The 15,665-nt window shown below is 39.8% G+C and overlaps 1 protein-coding gene across 3 annotated transcripts in view; it reads left to right on the top strand.

Annotated features, from left to right (window-relative positions):
* Positions 1-15,665, top strand: part of MAPK14 (mitogen-activated protein kinase 14) — a 78,737-nt gene that overhangs the window by 31,719 nt on the left and 31,353 nt on the right. For all 3 annotated transcript variants that reach the window (XM_044254815.1, XM_044254812.1, XM_044254817.1), the window contains exon 3: positions 2,522-2,580. In XM_044254815.1, coding sequence (XP_044110750.1) covers positions 2,522-2,580 — 59 coding nt within the window. The remainder of the gene's footprint in view (positions 1-2,521; positions 2,581-15,665) is intronic.

Here is a 15,665-nt window from a genome sequence, read left to right as displayed (position 1 = left end):
TTGATTTATTTCACTCAGCATAATCTCTTCCAGTCCCATCCATGGTTGCTACAAAAGTTGGGTATTCATCCTTTCTGATGGGGGCATAATACTCCATAGTGTATATGGACCACATCTTCCTTATCCATTTGCCCATTGAAGGACATCTTGGTTCTTTCCACAGTTTGGCGACCATGGCCATTGCTGCTATAAACATTGGGGTACAGATGGCCCTTCTTTTCACTACATCTGTATCTTTGGGGTAAATACCCAGTAGTGCAGTTGCAGGGTCTGCAAAAAGTAATAGGGAAACTCTATTTTTAATTTCTTTTTTTTTTTTTTTTTTTTTTTTTAAAGATTTTATTTATTTATTTGAGAGAGATAGACAGTGAGAGAGAGCATGAGCGAGGAGAAGGTCAGAGAGCGAAGCAGACTTCCCATGGAGCTGGGAGCCTGATGTGGGACTCGATCCCGGGACTCCAGGATCACGCCCTGAGCCGGAGGCAGTCGTCCAACCAACTGCGCCACCCAGGCGTCCCTCTATTTTTAATTTCTTGAGGCATCTCCACACTGTTCTCCAAGTGGCTGCACCAGCTTGCATTCCCACCAACAGTGTAAGAGAGTTCCCCTTTCTCCACATCCTCTCCAACACATGCTGTATCCTGTCTTGCTAATTTTGGCCATTCTAACTGGTGTAAGGTGGTATCTCAATGTGGTTTTAATTTGAATCTCCCTGATGGCTAGTGATGATGGGGTCTTAAGCCAGCAGTCTATCAAACTCAGGGAAAACAATTATGGTTTAGATGGGGAAGGTAAGAGAAAATGATTTGACTTAATTTAAAGCACCATTCAGAGCCGTCATAAGGTCAGGGATACACTGTTGGTGAGACTGTATGCTGATCCTTAAATATATTGGTGTCCTTTGATGCTATAATTCTATTTCTTGAAACTTATTTTCTGGAAGGAAATACAAGATATGCAAAAATATATATTACACACACATATACATACACATATGCACATATGTGTGCATACACACTTGCAGTGGTCCTTAAATGTCCAAAGATAGGAAATTGGTTAAATTATGATATATACAAATGGTAGAGCATGAAAAATATTTGAAGATATAATCATCATATAGTAAAGGACAAGGCAGTATATAAACCTTTGCAGAGTATAACCTCAACTTTAATTTACATACATCAGAAACATCAAAGGAAATACCTCAAAATGTTAATGATAGTTATAATAGGTAGAGCAATTATAAGTAATTTTGATTTTCTTGTATACAGTTGTCTGGGTAATGATTGTACAGATAACTGTACCTTTCCTTTGGAATAAGATGTAAAGTCTTGAAAAACTATTCTCCTTGACTTCCAAGGCCTTTTTTGGGGCTCGTTTCCCTTTTGGGTGCAGGCTGTATAATTGTAATTGCTTTTAAAAGTCTGGTAGTTAGATGAGTGGAGTAACATACTAATTAAGAGGTTTTTTTTTATGGTAATGTTTGCAGCATAGGTATATTTTACTTTCAGGACTGTTCGTTTAACTTGCTAGGTTAGAGCAGCATGCTAATGTGGCCCAGTTGTGGGTCTGTTCTTGAAGGCCATTTAGCTTTTGTTTGTTTTGTTTCCAGATATTCTTAATTCTGGTTTGAAGTAACTGGGGATGGTTTGGGAATGGTGGTAGATTATACAGATTAGTATGTGTGAGTCCATGACCAGAAAAACTGCTCAAAAACCATGGATTACTGAGTATTAAGTAGTTTTTGCTTCATCCTTGTGTAAAGATGGCCTTTTCTTTTTTTCATTTTTAAATAGTCTGATCTAAATACTTGATGATGACTAAGAAAAGTGTCTGAGTATTAAGAATATTATAAGAATAATACCAAGAATATACTAAGAGAATATTTTGGGACTCAAAAAATGTCAGTCTTGAAGACTACATATGGAAAATTTTCATGGAATAATAATATGTTTAAAAAAAAAATGAGGGGCACCTGGGTGGCTCAGTGGGTTAAAGCCTCTGCCTTCGGTTCAGGTCATGATCTCAGGGTCCTGGGATTGAGCCTTGCATTGGGTTCTCTGCTCAGTGGGAAGCCTGCTTCCTCTTCTCTCTCTGCCTTCCTCTCCACCTGCTTGTAATCTCTGTCTGTCAAGTAAATTTAAAAAATCTTAAAAAAAAAAAAAAAGAAAAATGATACTGTGGTAATAGCAGTTGAAGTGTGACTTTTTTCCTGCTTGTTCATCATTAGACTATCAGTGTGTGTATAATTCAAGAGCCCTAAAACTTTTTGTTTCCTGATAAACTAATGGCTATATGTGAGCAAATTCTAAAGAAACGGTGTTTTTGGAGTCATGCTAATAAGAAAAGATCAAAAGCATAATTTGGTTAAAAAAATAAGTTGTAGTTAAGTGTATGATGATGTGATGTCATTGAACTAAGGTAGTGGGATTTGAAATCAGTTCCTATTAAAATGGTTAAGACCTAATGGATATTATGGTTCTATATTTATTTACTGCTTGATTTTTCTATTTTCTTATAGGTGATCGGTCTGTTGGATGTTTTTACACCTGCAAGGTCTCTGGAGGAATTCAATGATGTGTGAGTGAATCTTCTGCCTTTGCCTTCCTCAGCTGGATGATAACGATTAGCAGACCACTTCTCTTCCTGCACCATTTAGCGATATACAGACTTCAAAAGATTCTTTATTCCTACCATCCAACTCCCCTAGGGGAAGGGGATGGATATAGAAATGTGTATCATGTATGGTCTAAGTCCTTGTGGGAGGGTCAGCCCCCAACTGCTGCATTGCTCAAGGCTCAGCTGTCTATTAGCATTTTCATCATTCCAGGCAAATTGTGATGATCTAGTGGTGAGTCCTTGCAGGACTTCCATGGAAAGGAGCATAGGGAGTTTTGATTATGATTTTTGTTCTCAAATGGCCTGTCCCAGTTTTCAAGGGACACCTTTATACTTTACTTCATTGCATTCACATCAAGCAATATAACCAGGCCCAGGTTCCATATAAATTCTTCTCTCCCTTTTGTCCCACTTGCATGTGGAAATAAATGGTACTAGACCTGCCTGCTTGGTTGAAGTATTAAATTTCTGTCCTAAGACAGGCAGTAGGCCTCATGTATTGAGAAAGCTGCTGCCCAGTGCTTGTTCTCCCAGTGCTAGCCTGAGGTTATCAGGAATCGGTAGTGGAGGTTTGGGAAAATGAAACAGGAGAGAAGGCTGCTGGGAGAATATTTGTTTAGTAGGTCACCATTGTGGGCAACTGGGCTGAAAACTACCAGGATCTTCTAGGGAGCAATTTGAATACACTTCAGATAGGGAGCATTTATCTCCTGGCTCCTGGCCTGTTGGCAAGGGTTTGCTCCAGGAGGGCATTAATGCCCTCACATGTCCAGATTGCACATGCGTGAGTACGAGATCAATTCTGGCAGGTGTTCCTGTATATGTAGGAGCTTCCCCAGTAGCTGAATTAGCCCATCTCCCTTACATTCCCACTTCACAGATATACTCCACCATAGAGAAAAGGAACACCTTAAATTCAGAGTTATACATTTTGTCCTCTTGTAATTTTTGGCATTCTTACCTGGAAGGAGATGACTGTTGTGAAAATCAACACAGAACTGCAGATCATGGCTGCTTCTTTCTTAACCTCGACTCCCCAGTGCTGAGCTTAACCACTTTCTCCCCACCCTTATCCTGTGTTCAGTTTCTCCACTTTTATTTATCCTAGGCTGAGTGCAAGCACTGTTTGCTCCTTTCCCAAAGAATAAGCAGGGGGCTATGTTTGAGCTTATGTGTTCTGTCTAATGAAGGGGTCAAAGAAAAAAATGAAAAATGTAGAACATGAAATGTAAAAGAAGCAGGAAAAGTAGCAAATTTTTCCCCACCATGTGAGCTTAGTTGGAAGATGATATGACTAAGAATAGAAGATGAAAGTGAAGAATGTGGTCCAGGTGCGAGAATTTCCACCCACATTTACCTTTATCCTGCTAATGGAAGTTTAAGAAACAAGCAAAGGGCGGGCACCTGGCTGGCTCAGTTGGTTAAGTGTCTGCCTTGGGCTCAGGTTGTGATCCCCAGCGTGCTGGAATTGAGCCCCGTGTTCAGGCTCCATGCTCAGCTGGGAGGGCTTCTCCTTTTGCCCCTCACCTCTGCTCATGCTCGCTCTTATTCTCTCAAATAAATAAATAAACTCTTAAAAAAAGAAAAAAAGAAACAAAGGGAAACATAGGGAAAAACAAAGGGGAAAAATAGGCCATAACTAAAAACCTGCAGCCCTGCTTGGCACTGGAATGTGGAGGCTTCCAAAGAATATTGGATGCTACCCAGGCAAGGGCACGTGTGTTTCAAATTGTTGAGCCGTGCTGTAAGCTATACTTGGAAAAGAATATTGCAGAATGTTGTGGGGTTTTTTCTTTTCCTTTAAAATTCATTTTTATTTTTTTAAAGACAGTATTTTTAGAGCATCTTTAACTTTTTTTTTTTTTAATATTTTATTTATTTATTTGACAGAGAGAGAGAGAGAGAGATATCTAGAGCAGGAACACAAGCAGGGGGAGTGTGAGAGGGAGAAGCAGGCTTCCCGAGGAGCAGGGAGCCCAATGCGGGGCTCGATCCCAGGACTCTGGGATCATGACCTGAGCCGAAGGCAGACGCTTAACCATCTGAGCCACCCAGGCGCCCCTAGAGCATCTTTAACTTTATAACAAAATTTAGAGGGAGGTACAGAGATTTCCCAATTATGCCCCTACCCCACACGTGCATAACTTCTCCCATTGTCAACATCACTCACCAGAATGGTACCCTTTTTCTTTTTTTCTTACCAAGGAGGAACTTACAGTGACACATCATGCTCACCCAAAGTCCATAGTTTACCTTAGGCTTCACTTGTGGTGCTATAAATCTATGGATTTGGACAAGCACATAGTGATACATTAACATTTAATATTATACAGTGTATTTTCACTGCCCTAAGAGTGGTGGGTTTTGATATTCTGCCTACCTGTGGGAGAAATGCTGAAATAATGTGTTTGTGAATTACTCTGGAAAGCATTTGAATCAAGTCTGAGCTATACCCTAAAATTTTAGGCATCACGAAGATGGGTTTATTATTTAACACATGGTTTGGTGATTTACTGACCTGGGAAAATGCTGTATTTTGGCTTAAGAAGGCATTATGGAACTGCATTATGAACCTGTTTTTTTTTTTTTTTTCCATGTGAAAAGATCTTATTTAAGGCTGGTGTCTATTTGAAAGGTGAAGTTTTATCCATTGTTATGCCTTTGGCTCCTTTATCCGTTTGAAGGATAAATTTCTTCATTCATTCAACAAATACTGTTGAGTAGGAATCTGTTCTCTCTACTTGACTGTCACTGGGTTCTGGCCATTTGTTTATTTATTTCCAGCTTTATTGAGCTATAATTAACATAAAACATTGTGTAAGTTGAGATCTGATTATTTATAAACAAGAACTGAGTTCATCTCTTGGGAGCAAATCTCAGTACTACTTATTGAATGCTTGCTGAGTGGAGTGTTAGAAGAAGTCTCCAAATAATGGGAAACACTAATCTTTCCCCTTGATGAAATCAAAATCTTACTAGGAGAAGGGAGTAAACTCGAGAACATTTTGTAACCGAGTTACTTGGTTGTATGACCTGGACAAGTCACTGTGCTTTTCTGGGCCCTAGTGGTTTTCTAATTAAACCTAGAGGCAAATAATGAAAATTGGGGTGGTGGACTTCTGAAGTGTTTTGTTCTGTTTTCTTAAGACTTTATTTCTTTCTTTTAGAGAGAGAGATACAGAGCACATGAGCAGGGGAAGGGACAGAGGGAGAGAGAATCTCAAACAGATTCTGCACTGAGTGCAGAGCCTGGAGCCTGATGGGGGCTCGAGCCTACTGTCCCAAAATCATAACTTGAGCCAAAATGAGGAGTGTGATGCTCAACCCACCAAGCCACCCAGGCACCCCTGAAGTGTTCTAATACTAGAGAATCTCTGGAAATAGAATGGAAACCCAAGGTTACCTTAGGAAAATATTTCATTGTTTATTTTTCTATGATGTGTGTATCACTGAAAAAAATTCGTGCTTGTCCAGGACAGTGGTAATTTCAGAAAAATTAAAATCATTTCAGAATTCGCTTAAGAGGCCAAACGTCTTTACCTATAATTGCAAGGTTTGCAGATTTAAATACCTTTAGGGTCAGACAAATAACATAAATGAGTCAGACAAATAACATAAATGGAAGTGGTAGGATCTTTGGTAAAATAGAGTACTTGTACTTCCTAAAAGCACTCAAACTGACATTAAAACAAAACAAGCAGACAAACAAAAAAACCACTGTTCTGGCCAAATCAAACACACCAAAGGCTGGAGTGGTGGTTCTACAGTTTTAGAGCAGGCACTAGTTTTGAACATGAACTTTTCATGCTAATTAATAACATATCTAGTTACTTTTCATGTTTACAGTAACTGAATTATGTGTCATGTGTATTTGTGCCTTTATGTTTCACTTAGCACTTTTCATTTATCATATAATTCTAATTTTTACTGAATTTTTAACTTCTTGGTTAATAGGCATTTTGCATACTTCACTTGTAAGACTGTACTTTTGAGAAGGGAACGGTAGGTGGTGAGTTTTATTCATTAGGAATAATGGGCAGGTACTGAATCTAACAGTGTTTGGAAAGTGTGAAACTGAAAGATGAGTATATCGAGTACTTGACTGCCGTATGAGGTGGTTGCACAGATGGCAAAATTTTGTAGAGATATAGCTAGACCTTTTAAATGATTGGAAATCATTTGGGCATTTCTGTTGGCTTCTTAATGGCAGCATTTAGCATGAGGTGGCATATATGTGCATATGCATGCTGCAAGTATTTAGCTCCCAATAGAAGTCCGAGAATTTTAAATAGCCAGTCTCAGAACCTAACCCCTTGAGTAAGCTAGCTGCATCTTCATGCAACCATATCATCTCTTCTTGGTTATAGAGGTTCTCTAACCAAGCTTAGGAGGCATTGGAGAGTTTTTGGACTTAGGGGGAGCTATTTCCTCAAATTTCAGGAAAACTGAATTGTCATGGTAGGTGGAAGGCAGTTTGTCCCTACTGTTTACCACTTTCTCCCTTTTTTTTACAACTTTACATTGCAGGTTTCTCATACCTGAGTTCCTTACCTCTCCTTAGTTCTTAAAGAAGGAAATGGTAGTGGGGATATAGACTCTTCTATGATCTAGCAGAAGACCTTACAACAGGGTCGGTCAGCAGCCATGGTTTGAGTGAAAACCACTGAGCAGATTATCACCTAGTTTAGAGTTACGTTTGATAAAAACGAATGTTTAACCAATAAGGGTAGCCTTTTATGTCAGTGTAAAAGCTGTTGGGCATACCGAAGAGGTAAAGGGAGTTTCTAGATTTATATTTAACCTGATTTCATCCAGTATTTGAATACCCAACATATACTAGGCACAGGACTAGTCTCTGGGGAATGTAACAGTAAATAAAATAAACATGATCCCTGATGATAGAGTTGAGATGCCTAATGGGAGAGAAGAAAATTTTATTTTTTTATTTCATTTTTAATATTTATTTATTTTAAAGATTTTTTACTTATTTATTTGAGAGAGTCAGAGAGAGAGACAGTACAAGCAGGGGGAGCAGCAGGTAGAGGGAGAAGCAGGCTTCCCTCTGAGCAGGGAGCCCCATGCGGGACTTCATCCCAGGCCCCTGGGATCATGATCTGAGCTGAAGCCAGACACCTAACCGACTGAGTCACCCAGGCGCCTGGGAGAAGAAAATTATAAATAATCAAACAAAAGACAGTGTGGGCAGTTCCAGAAGATCCTACATGATTTGTTCCTGTGCAGTCTCTGACCCCATCTGTAGTCTTTCCATTCACTCTCTACATTCCAGCCCCTCTGGCCGCTTTGTTCTCCTTTGAGTATGGACATCCACATTCTCAGTAGGACCTTTGCCCTGGTTTCTAACGTGGGCCTGGACACTCTACCCGCATCTCTACACAACTGGCTCCCTTGTTTCTTTCAGGACCCTCCTCAAAGGTCTTTTCGCCAGGAGCCCTTTCCCCCTCACCACCATAGCTGCGTCTTGCTCCACTGTCAGTGTCTATTCTTATGTCACTTGGTTCTTAGCAGATTTTACCATCCTATGTTTGTTACTGTGTCTTTCCTCTCTCTGGTTTACATGCTCTAATAGAGTAGGGAGTTTGTTTCCTTCCTTGTTGAATCTTCAGTACTTAGAGATTCCAGATGAGGAAACTGCACTTGAGAGAGATGAACAGAACTCTGTAATAACCTACAGAACTGCACACATCTCAAGTCTTTCGGCTCTAAGTCTATTTCTGATCACGTTTGTCTTGATCCATGGCTATGATTATTATTTGAAGGTCTGCAAATCCTTCTTACTGGGTAAAGACTGTGATCAGTTCTGTGTAAGATGTCAAAACTAAAGTCCTTCCAGTTGCATGTGTTTCCTGTTATTAATAAGGTGAAACATAAATGTTTGCCTAAAACAGCTAAATGACCAAGTCAAGTTTGTAATGTGGTATTAAATGATATCACAATGTGAGAGAAACTTAGTGGAGGAAGAAGGTAAGAACTGTATCTGAAGAAACAGATAAATGTGGATGGGGCATAGAGGTTGCAATTTTTTCCAGTCAGTCAAAGAAATGAAGAAACCATGTAAAGTGTACAGAAAAAGAGATTTGCATTGAATGGAGAATGTTAGATAAATAACCATTGGTTTTTCTTTTGTATTTGGAAAAGCTGTGTAAGTAAATTCTGATTGATTGACTTTTGTGGCAGAGAAGAATTGTTTTCCCAATTTAGCAAATAAGCGTTACTTGGAAATAATACTTTCCTCAATCACTGTGAAAGAAATACCAAACCTCATTGTTTGGGCCTACAGACAAGCTTTCATTCTTTGAAAACAGGCTGAGTGTCCAAGATAGGTAATGTAAGAGAATCAGTCTGGGAGAAAGATGAGGAGGTGGAAGTTCCTTGTAGATGCCTTCAGTGACTTACATTTGAAAACTGACTAAATTACATATCCTTTAAGAAAGTACCATTGAGTTTTTGTCTGACATGTCAATAAGATGCCCCTTTTTCTCAGATGAACTGATTTCAAAAGGTGGAGAAGATTCAGGGTCTAATTTAGAGTTTCAGTCCTTCAGTAAATCTTTTCCTCATTAACTCCTTCCTAAGACTGGGTTGGGGCCTTCTCCTGTGTGTTCTCTAGCCCCTTGATGTTCCCTTTTATAGTTCTAATCATGCTCTATTATGATTTTATATTTATATTTGCCTTCCTCTCATCCTTTTCATCATTGGATCCTCAGTGCTCGACAGTTAATATTTGCCGGTGGAGAGACTGAAGAAATAACCTTATGCTGTCTTGTTTGTAACTGGTTGGTGATCTGGTTTTCTTGTAATCTGCTCAGTGCATTCTCTTTTGACTAGCTTTTTTTTTGTTTTTGTTTTTGTTTTTATCCTGTCATAGGATATACGGGATATAACTAGACTCAGTATTCTACCATATGGAATCTCAGGGGTCTAGTTTGGTTGATGTGGGTAATGTAGAGGGCACCTCTCAGTAATCTTTGCTTCCAGTGAAGAGAATAGTTTGTTGTGAAATAAGCTGGTTAAGCTATCTACTTGGCTGCTAAATGGTGCTTTTACTCCTTATATTAGAAGCTTCTGGTCTGCTGACCAGCTAAGATCTTTGGCATACGTATTTCAGTAAGATGTGTCTTGCTTGGTCTCACTAGTAATTCTATATGTCTTGGTCTGACTAGTAATTCTGTACGTGTTGTCCTGGGTCATTTGTTCTATTCAGTAGTAACTGAGTGCTTGCTATCTACCAGACACCATTCTAGTACAGGGAACAAAAAAAATTTTGTCTTCTTTGAACATTTTACAGATAGATAACAATTAACAATGAGCGTACAAAAATTAGATAGTGTATCAGCAGACAGTAATGCTGTAGACAAAAAGAAAAGGTAGAGTAGGGAAAGGGGATAGGAGCGTGAGGGTAGGGATTGAGATGCAGTTTTAAATGGCGGCCAAGGATAGACCTCATTGAGAAGGTGAATTTTGGAGCAAACATTTGAAGGAGTAGAAGAATTAGACCCATGGATATTTGGGGGAAGAGCACTCCAAGCAGAAGGAACAGCCAATGCAAAAGTCCTGAGGTGAAAAACTCCATGCTGAATTGGAATTTCAGCAAGGGGCCTGTGTGCCTGGAGTACAGAGGCCAGTAGTGGAGCTGAATGAGAATAGCAAAGAAGAGTAGATCATGAGGTCAGAGAGATAATTGGGGACAGGGTACTGGATTATGTAAGGCTTTATTGGCCATTGAAGGGATTTTTATCTTTTTAAAAAAATTTGTTATGTACTTATTTAATATATATAGAGAGATCACAAGTAGGCAGAGAGGCAGGCAGAGGGAGAGGGGGAAGCAGGCTCCTTGCTGGACAGAGAGCCCGATGCGAGGCTTGATCCCAGGACCCTGAGACCATGACTTGGGCCAAAGGCAGAGGTTTCTTAACCCACTGAGCCACCCAGGGCCCTGGGATTTTTATCTTTATTCTAAATGAAAAGGGAAGCCTTTTGAGGAGAGAAGTGACATGATCTGATTTTTATTTTTAAAGAATTACTCTGCTGCTGTTTTGCAGATAGACTGTAGCAAGTCCCAAGGATCATCTGAGGTCTTTAGGAGGCTTATGGTTACAAATTGTCAATCCCTGTGATTATTTTAAATACTTTGTTTAAATATGAAAATGTTTTTTGCCTTTTGGTAATTGCTTTATCAAATAAGGCTGACAGTAGTAAACATGCCAGTTTACAGATACAGAAGAGACTTTTTTTTTTTTCTATATAGGTTTTTTCCCTGGTTATATAATGCTTTAAAAAGAAGGGTGGTAGGGGAGGACTCTTGACTTCTTGTTGTCCAATAAGTGCTTAATAAAAGAAGTTCCAGAATGGGGTGCTGTTTAAAGTACTAAAAACCATTTATTATGGAGTTCTGCCTTTTTGCTCGTAGAGTAGATTTTACTTACGAATGACTTTAAGAAATGGTGATTTGTGCTTCTTAAGTTTGATTAATTTTTTTTAAAGATTATTTATTTATTTGACACACAAAGAGATCACAAGTAGGCAGAGAGACAGAGGAGGAAGCAGGCTGCTTGCGGAGCAGAGCGTCTGATGCGGGGCTCGATCCCAGGACCCTAGGGTCATGACCTGAGCCAAAGGCAGAGGCTTAACCCACTGAGCCACCCAGGCGCACCAAGTTTGATTAAATTTAAAGGAGACCATCTTCAGGTGCCTGGGTGGCTCAGTTGGTTAAGCAACTGCCTTTGGGTCAGGTCATGATCCCGGAGTACCGGGATTGAGTCCCGCATCGGGCTTCCAGCTCCACGGGGAGTCTGCTTCTCCCTCTGATCAGAATTCTCCCCTCTCATGCTCTCTCTCACTGTCTCTCTCCCAAATAAAGAAATAAAATCTAAAAAAATTTAAAAAGTAAAGGAGACCATCTTCACAAGAAAAGTGAAAGATGAGATTTGTATCAGGCCACGTAACTATATTTTCAGCCTTTAGACTAATAAAGTCCTACTTAATTCATTTTTATTTAAATATTTATTTATTTATGTGAGAGAGAGGGGAGGGGCAGAGGGAAGGAGGAGAGAGAGAGAGAGAGAATCTCAAGCAGACCCCCTTCTCTTCGGAGTGTGAAGCCTGACCTGGGACTCCCATCTCACAACCTAAGCCAAAACCAAGAGTCCAAGGCTTAACTGACTGTGTCACCCAGGCGCCCCTACTTAATTCATTTTTAAAGATGGGAGAACTAGGGAAGGGAAAAGTGGGAGCCATTTCTCTCCACTGGCTACAGCCTCTGTGCTCACAGCTCACATTGGCCCAGAATCCAGAGGCCTCCTTGGCTAAGGACTCCATAATGCCAGATATTTTCATCCTGACATTCTTTGCCATCATAAGCCGGTCATATTGTCCTACAGTATCCGTCTGCGTTAGTGACCTGCAGCTGCAGGAGAAGCCCTCAGAACAGTTCAGTGGGAGAAGGACGACGCTGATGGGCTGAGTGTCCTGCTTGGCTGATGCACCAGTGGATTTTTGCTTCTAGACATTATTTTGGCTCCTGGTCTCCAGCCCAACAAGAGGCCTCTGAGTAGCAGCAGCAGTCCTGCTGCCCAGCAGACCTCTTCCAGAGCCTCTTGGATATGGTTAACCACAGTCAGGCTGGGGGCTGCTGGAGCTCAGAGGCAAAGACTGATTAAAAGCCCTCATCTGGGACATCAGGAATGCGTGGGCATGGCTGGCAGTTGCTGTGTGCATTTGCGCTGTAGACAAAGGGTGTTGAGTACACAGAGCTGAAACGTAGACTCAGTAAAGTTACCATGGAAAACTGCTCGAGTATTCATTTTGAAAGCCTTTCTTTAGTTGTAAATGCAATTGCATATTATTGTAAAATATGTTGTTTCCCTTTCCCTCTTACACACGGGGGTCCCTTGTAAGTCCAAGAGCACACTGTCTGTCTTCATCTGTGAAGTAGTCACTTTATCACTGTCTTTACAGATTACACAACCTGAGTTTGTGTGGTATTCCTCATCTCACTCTCCAGCCAAAAGGAACTTGTCATTTGAATTTTTAAAATTTATCATATTTTTTCCATTCCATACCACTTGTGCCCCAGGTTCCCATTTAAAGAGAAAAGTGGTTATGTAGTCCTCATTCTTTGTGGCTGGCTGAATTATAAATTATTGAAATAGGGTAGCTGTAACTCATCCTGTTATTTGGGGAAAATCTCTATCTTACCCCAAAATAAATGTGTTGTGTGTGTGTGTGTGTGTGTGTTTAATGTCAAATGTTTCTTTTCTGGAAGAAAACTTTCAATATATTTCTTTGTCCAACTAGGGTTGAAGAAACTCAGTATTTTAGAACCCTTACTAGACTTGGGCCCCAAATCTGTGGTACCTATTCCTTTAAAAAGTCCGTCATAATTGTTCTACATTTGATTTTCCTTTCTAGCTTAAAAATAAACGAGGGGGCAAAAAAGGTGGGAGAACTAGATAGCATTCCAGCTGTTCTTTTTTAATTTTTTTTAAGATTTTATTCATTTATTTGACAGAGAGCGATTACAAGTAGGCAGAGAGAGAGAGGAGGAAGCAGGCTCCCTGCTGAGCAGAGAGCCCGATGCGGGACTCGATCCCAGGACCCTGAGATCATGATCTGAGCCGAAGGCAGCGGCTTAACCCACTGAGCCACCCAGGTGCCCTGCATTCCAGCTGTTCTTAAATCAAACCTCCATTCATTTATTTGAGGTGTTCTAAACACTGACAATAGTAGTTCCGCCTTCACTAAACTGTAGTTAAATTTGCTTTCCAGAGACAAATGCTGTAGAAATTATGAGGTTATCAGTGAATGCTCCTTTTGGAATTGACTTATTTAAAATGTGCTAATCTACATTTTCCTCTCACTCCCTTGTACACTATCTAAAATTTCATACCACTTCCATAAACATTCAGTAACTTTGTGTGATGCTTGCTTTTGTCCACTGTTGGAAGATTTGTTTTTGGAAACCTTCCTATATATAATGAGTTAGAATTTGACAGTTGGTGGTTATGGATTGGTCTTTGGGATTCATGGAAACAACATATAGTGTTTAGGTTAGTTCCTGCAAGACACTTCTGCCATGAATCATGCTTTTTAGTTTACTTAATGGTAGCCTGGCAGCAATGCTTGATAGTTATTGCTGTTTAGACTGACTAATCTTATATACTTAAATAATGTTTTGACAGTTTCACCCTCTGTCTGGAAATTTTAGTGATAGAATGGATGTGATCTCTGATGGGACCAGTGATGGAATATTGTAATTAAAAGCATGCTCTTTTTTCTCGGGCTGTGCATTCAGTGGTCTTCTGGCTGTGTAGGATTTAAGTCACTGGTAACAAGTTTTTTTTTTTTAAAGATTTTATTTATTTATTTATTTGAGAGAGAGAGGGAGAGATAGCAAGAGACCATGAGTTGGAGGGTGGGTGGGGGGAAAGAGAAAAGGCTCCCCTCTGAGCAGGAAGCCTGACACAGGTCGACACAGCTTGATCCCAGGACCCTGGGGTCATGACCTGAGCTGAAGGCATCCGCTCAACGTACTGAGCCATCCAGGCACTCCTGCTGGTAACCATTTAAACACAGTGGTTATACTAGAAATTACTGTGGTTACATTGGTAATACTGCTTCACATCTTTGCACAAACATACTAATATTTTTAGGTTTTATTTCTAGACAAATTAAGATAGATTGTAAGTGGAGTCATCTAGAATATTTTCCTTTTCTCTCTAAAATTATTTTTTGAAGTTGAGAAAATAATCCTTTACTATGTGAAGTCCTAAAATGTGATCATTTGTAAAGTACACTTATAAAATAGAAATTGTATTCTCTCTTCCTCAGCTTGAGCCTTGCAATTTGTCATAATTGATATTATGGATATGGTGACCATACACTAGATCTTCTGGGAGAAGTCCTGATAGTAAAATATTAGCCAGTTATTGGCAACATTCTCATATTTGTCAGATTTATGAATCAGTTGGGGTTAAAAACTTCAGTGACTGTGATCAATGGAATATTGCTAGGTTTTTGCCAGCTTTCTTCCTTTCTTCTTTCGTTAAAGATTAACTTTGAGGGGCACCTGGGTGGCTCAGTGGGTTAAGCCTCTGCCTTCAGCTCAGGTCATGATCTCAGGGTCCTGGGATCGAGCCCCACATTGGGCGCTCTGCTCAGCAGGGAGCCCGTTTCCCTGCCTGCCTCTCTGCCTGCTTGTGATCTCTCTCTGTCAAATAAATAAATAAAATCTTAAAAAAAAAAAAAGGTTAACTTTGATAGTAAGTACTGAGAATTACTATGGAAATTATCTGGAGATACCACTTCCCAGATTATTGTGATACTTACAAAACTTTTTTAGAAAAGATCATTCTCTTGATTTAAACTTGAAGTCGCCTGGAAGAATTTGGAGGCAGTATGTGCTGTGATTAAGATCATGCATGGTCCTGAGAGCAGAATGTTTTCAATTCAATCCTTGACATTACCACTCTTAACCTTGAGCAGGTTACATATCCTTGTTCAGTCTCTCTTTCCTCGTCAATGAAATGGGAAAGCTAATGGGACTTAACCTTACAGAGTTGTTAGGAAGAGACCATGAGACACAGGCATCAGGAAAAGAGCTCTGCACAGAATAAGCACTGACCACATCTAGTTACGGTTTGTTCAGCGTGGAACATTTCTTGCAAGAGAATTGCCTTTATGAAACATTTCAGAAAGTCTAGTTTTTTCTTTAAGTTAAGTTTAGAGTCTGCCCTTTCCTCAAGGTAGTATAATTGTACAAACTTTAAAAATATGAAATGCTAAAATCTTAATTTCACATCTAGGCTAAGTTCTGTTGATCTTTGTGAAATTGGGAACTGACCCTATCATCCCAACAGGGAAATTATGAAACAGAAAAAAAAAATTCAGTTCCTCTCTGAGGAGAGAAAGTAATACTACAGAGTGTGTGTGTGTGTGTGTGTGTGTGTGTAGAGGTCATACACATTTTTATTTACAGAACACATTAATAGTAGATTTAAATTGACTAGCCTGGTTTCTTTCCCTCCAAA

Source organism: Neovison vison, chromosome 1 (assembly GCF_020171115.1).
Source record: "Neovison vison isolate M4711 chromosome 1, ASM_NN_V1, whole genome shotgun sequence".
Classification (NCBI taxonomy): Eukaryota; Metazoa; Chordata; class Mammalia; order Carnivora; family Mustelidae; genus Neogale; species Neogale vison.
The sequence above is the reverse complement of the archived record's forward strand: the minus strand, read 5'-3'. Positions and strand labels throughout refer to the sequence as shown.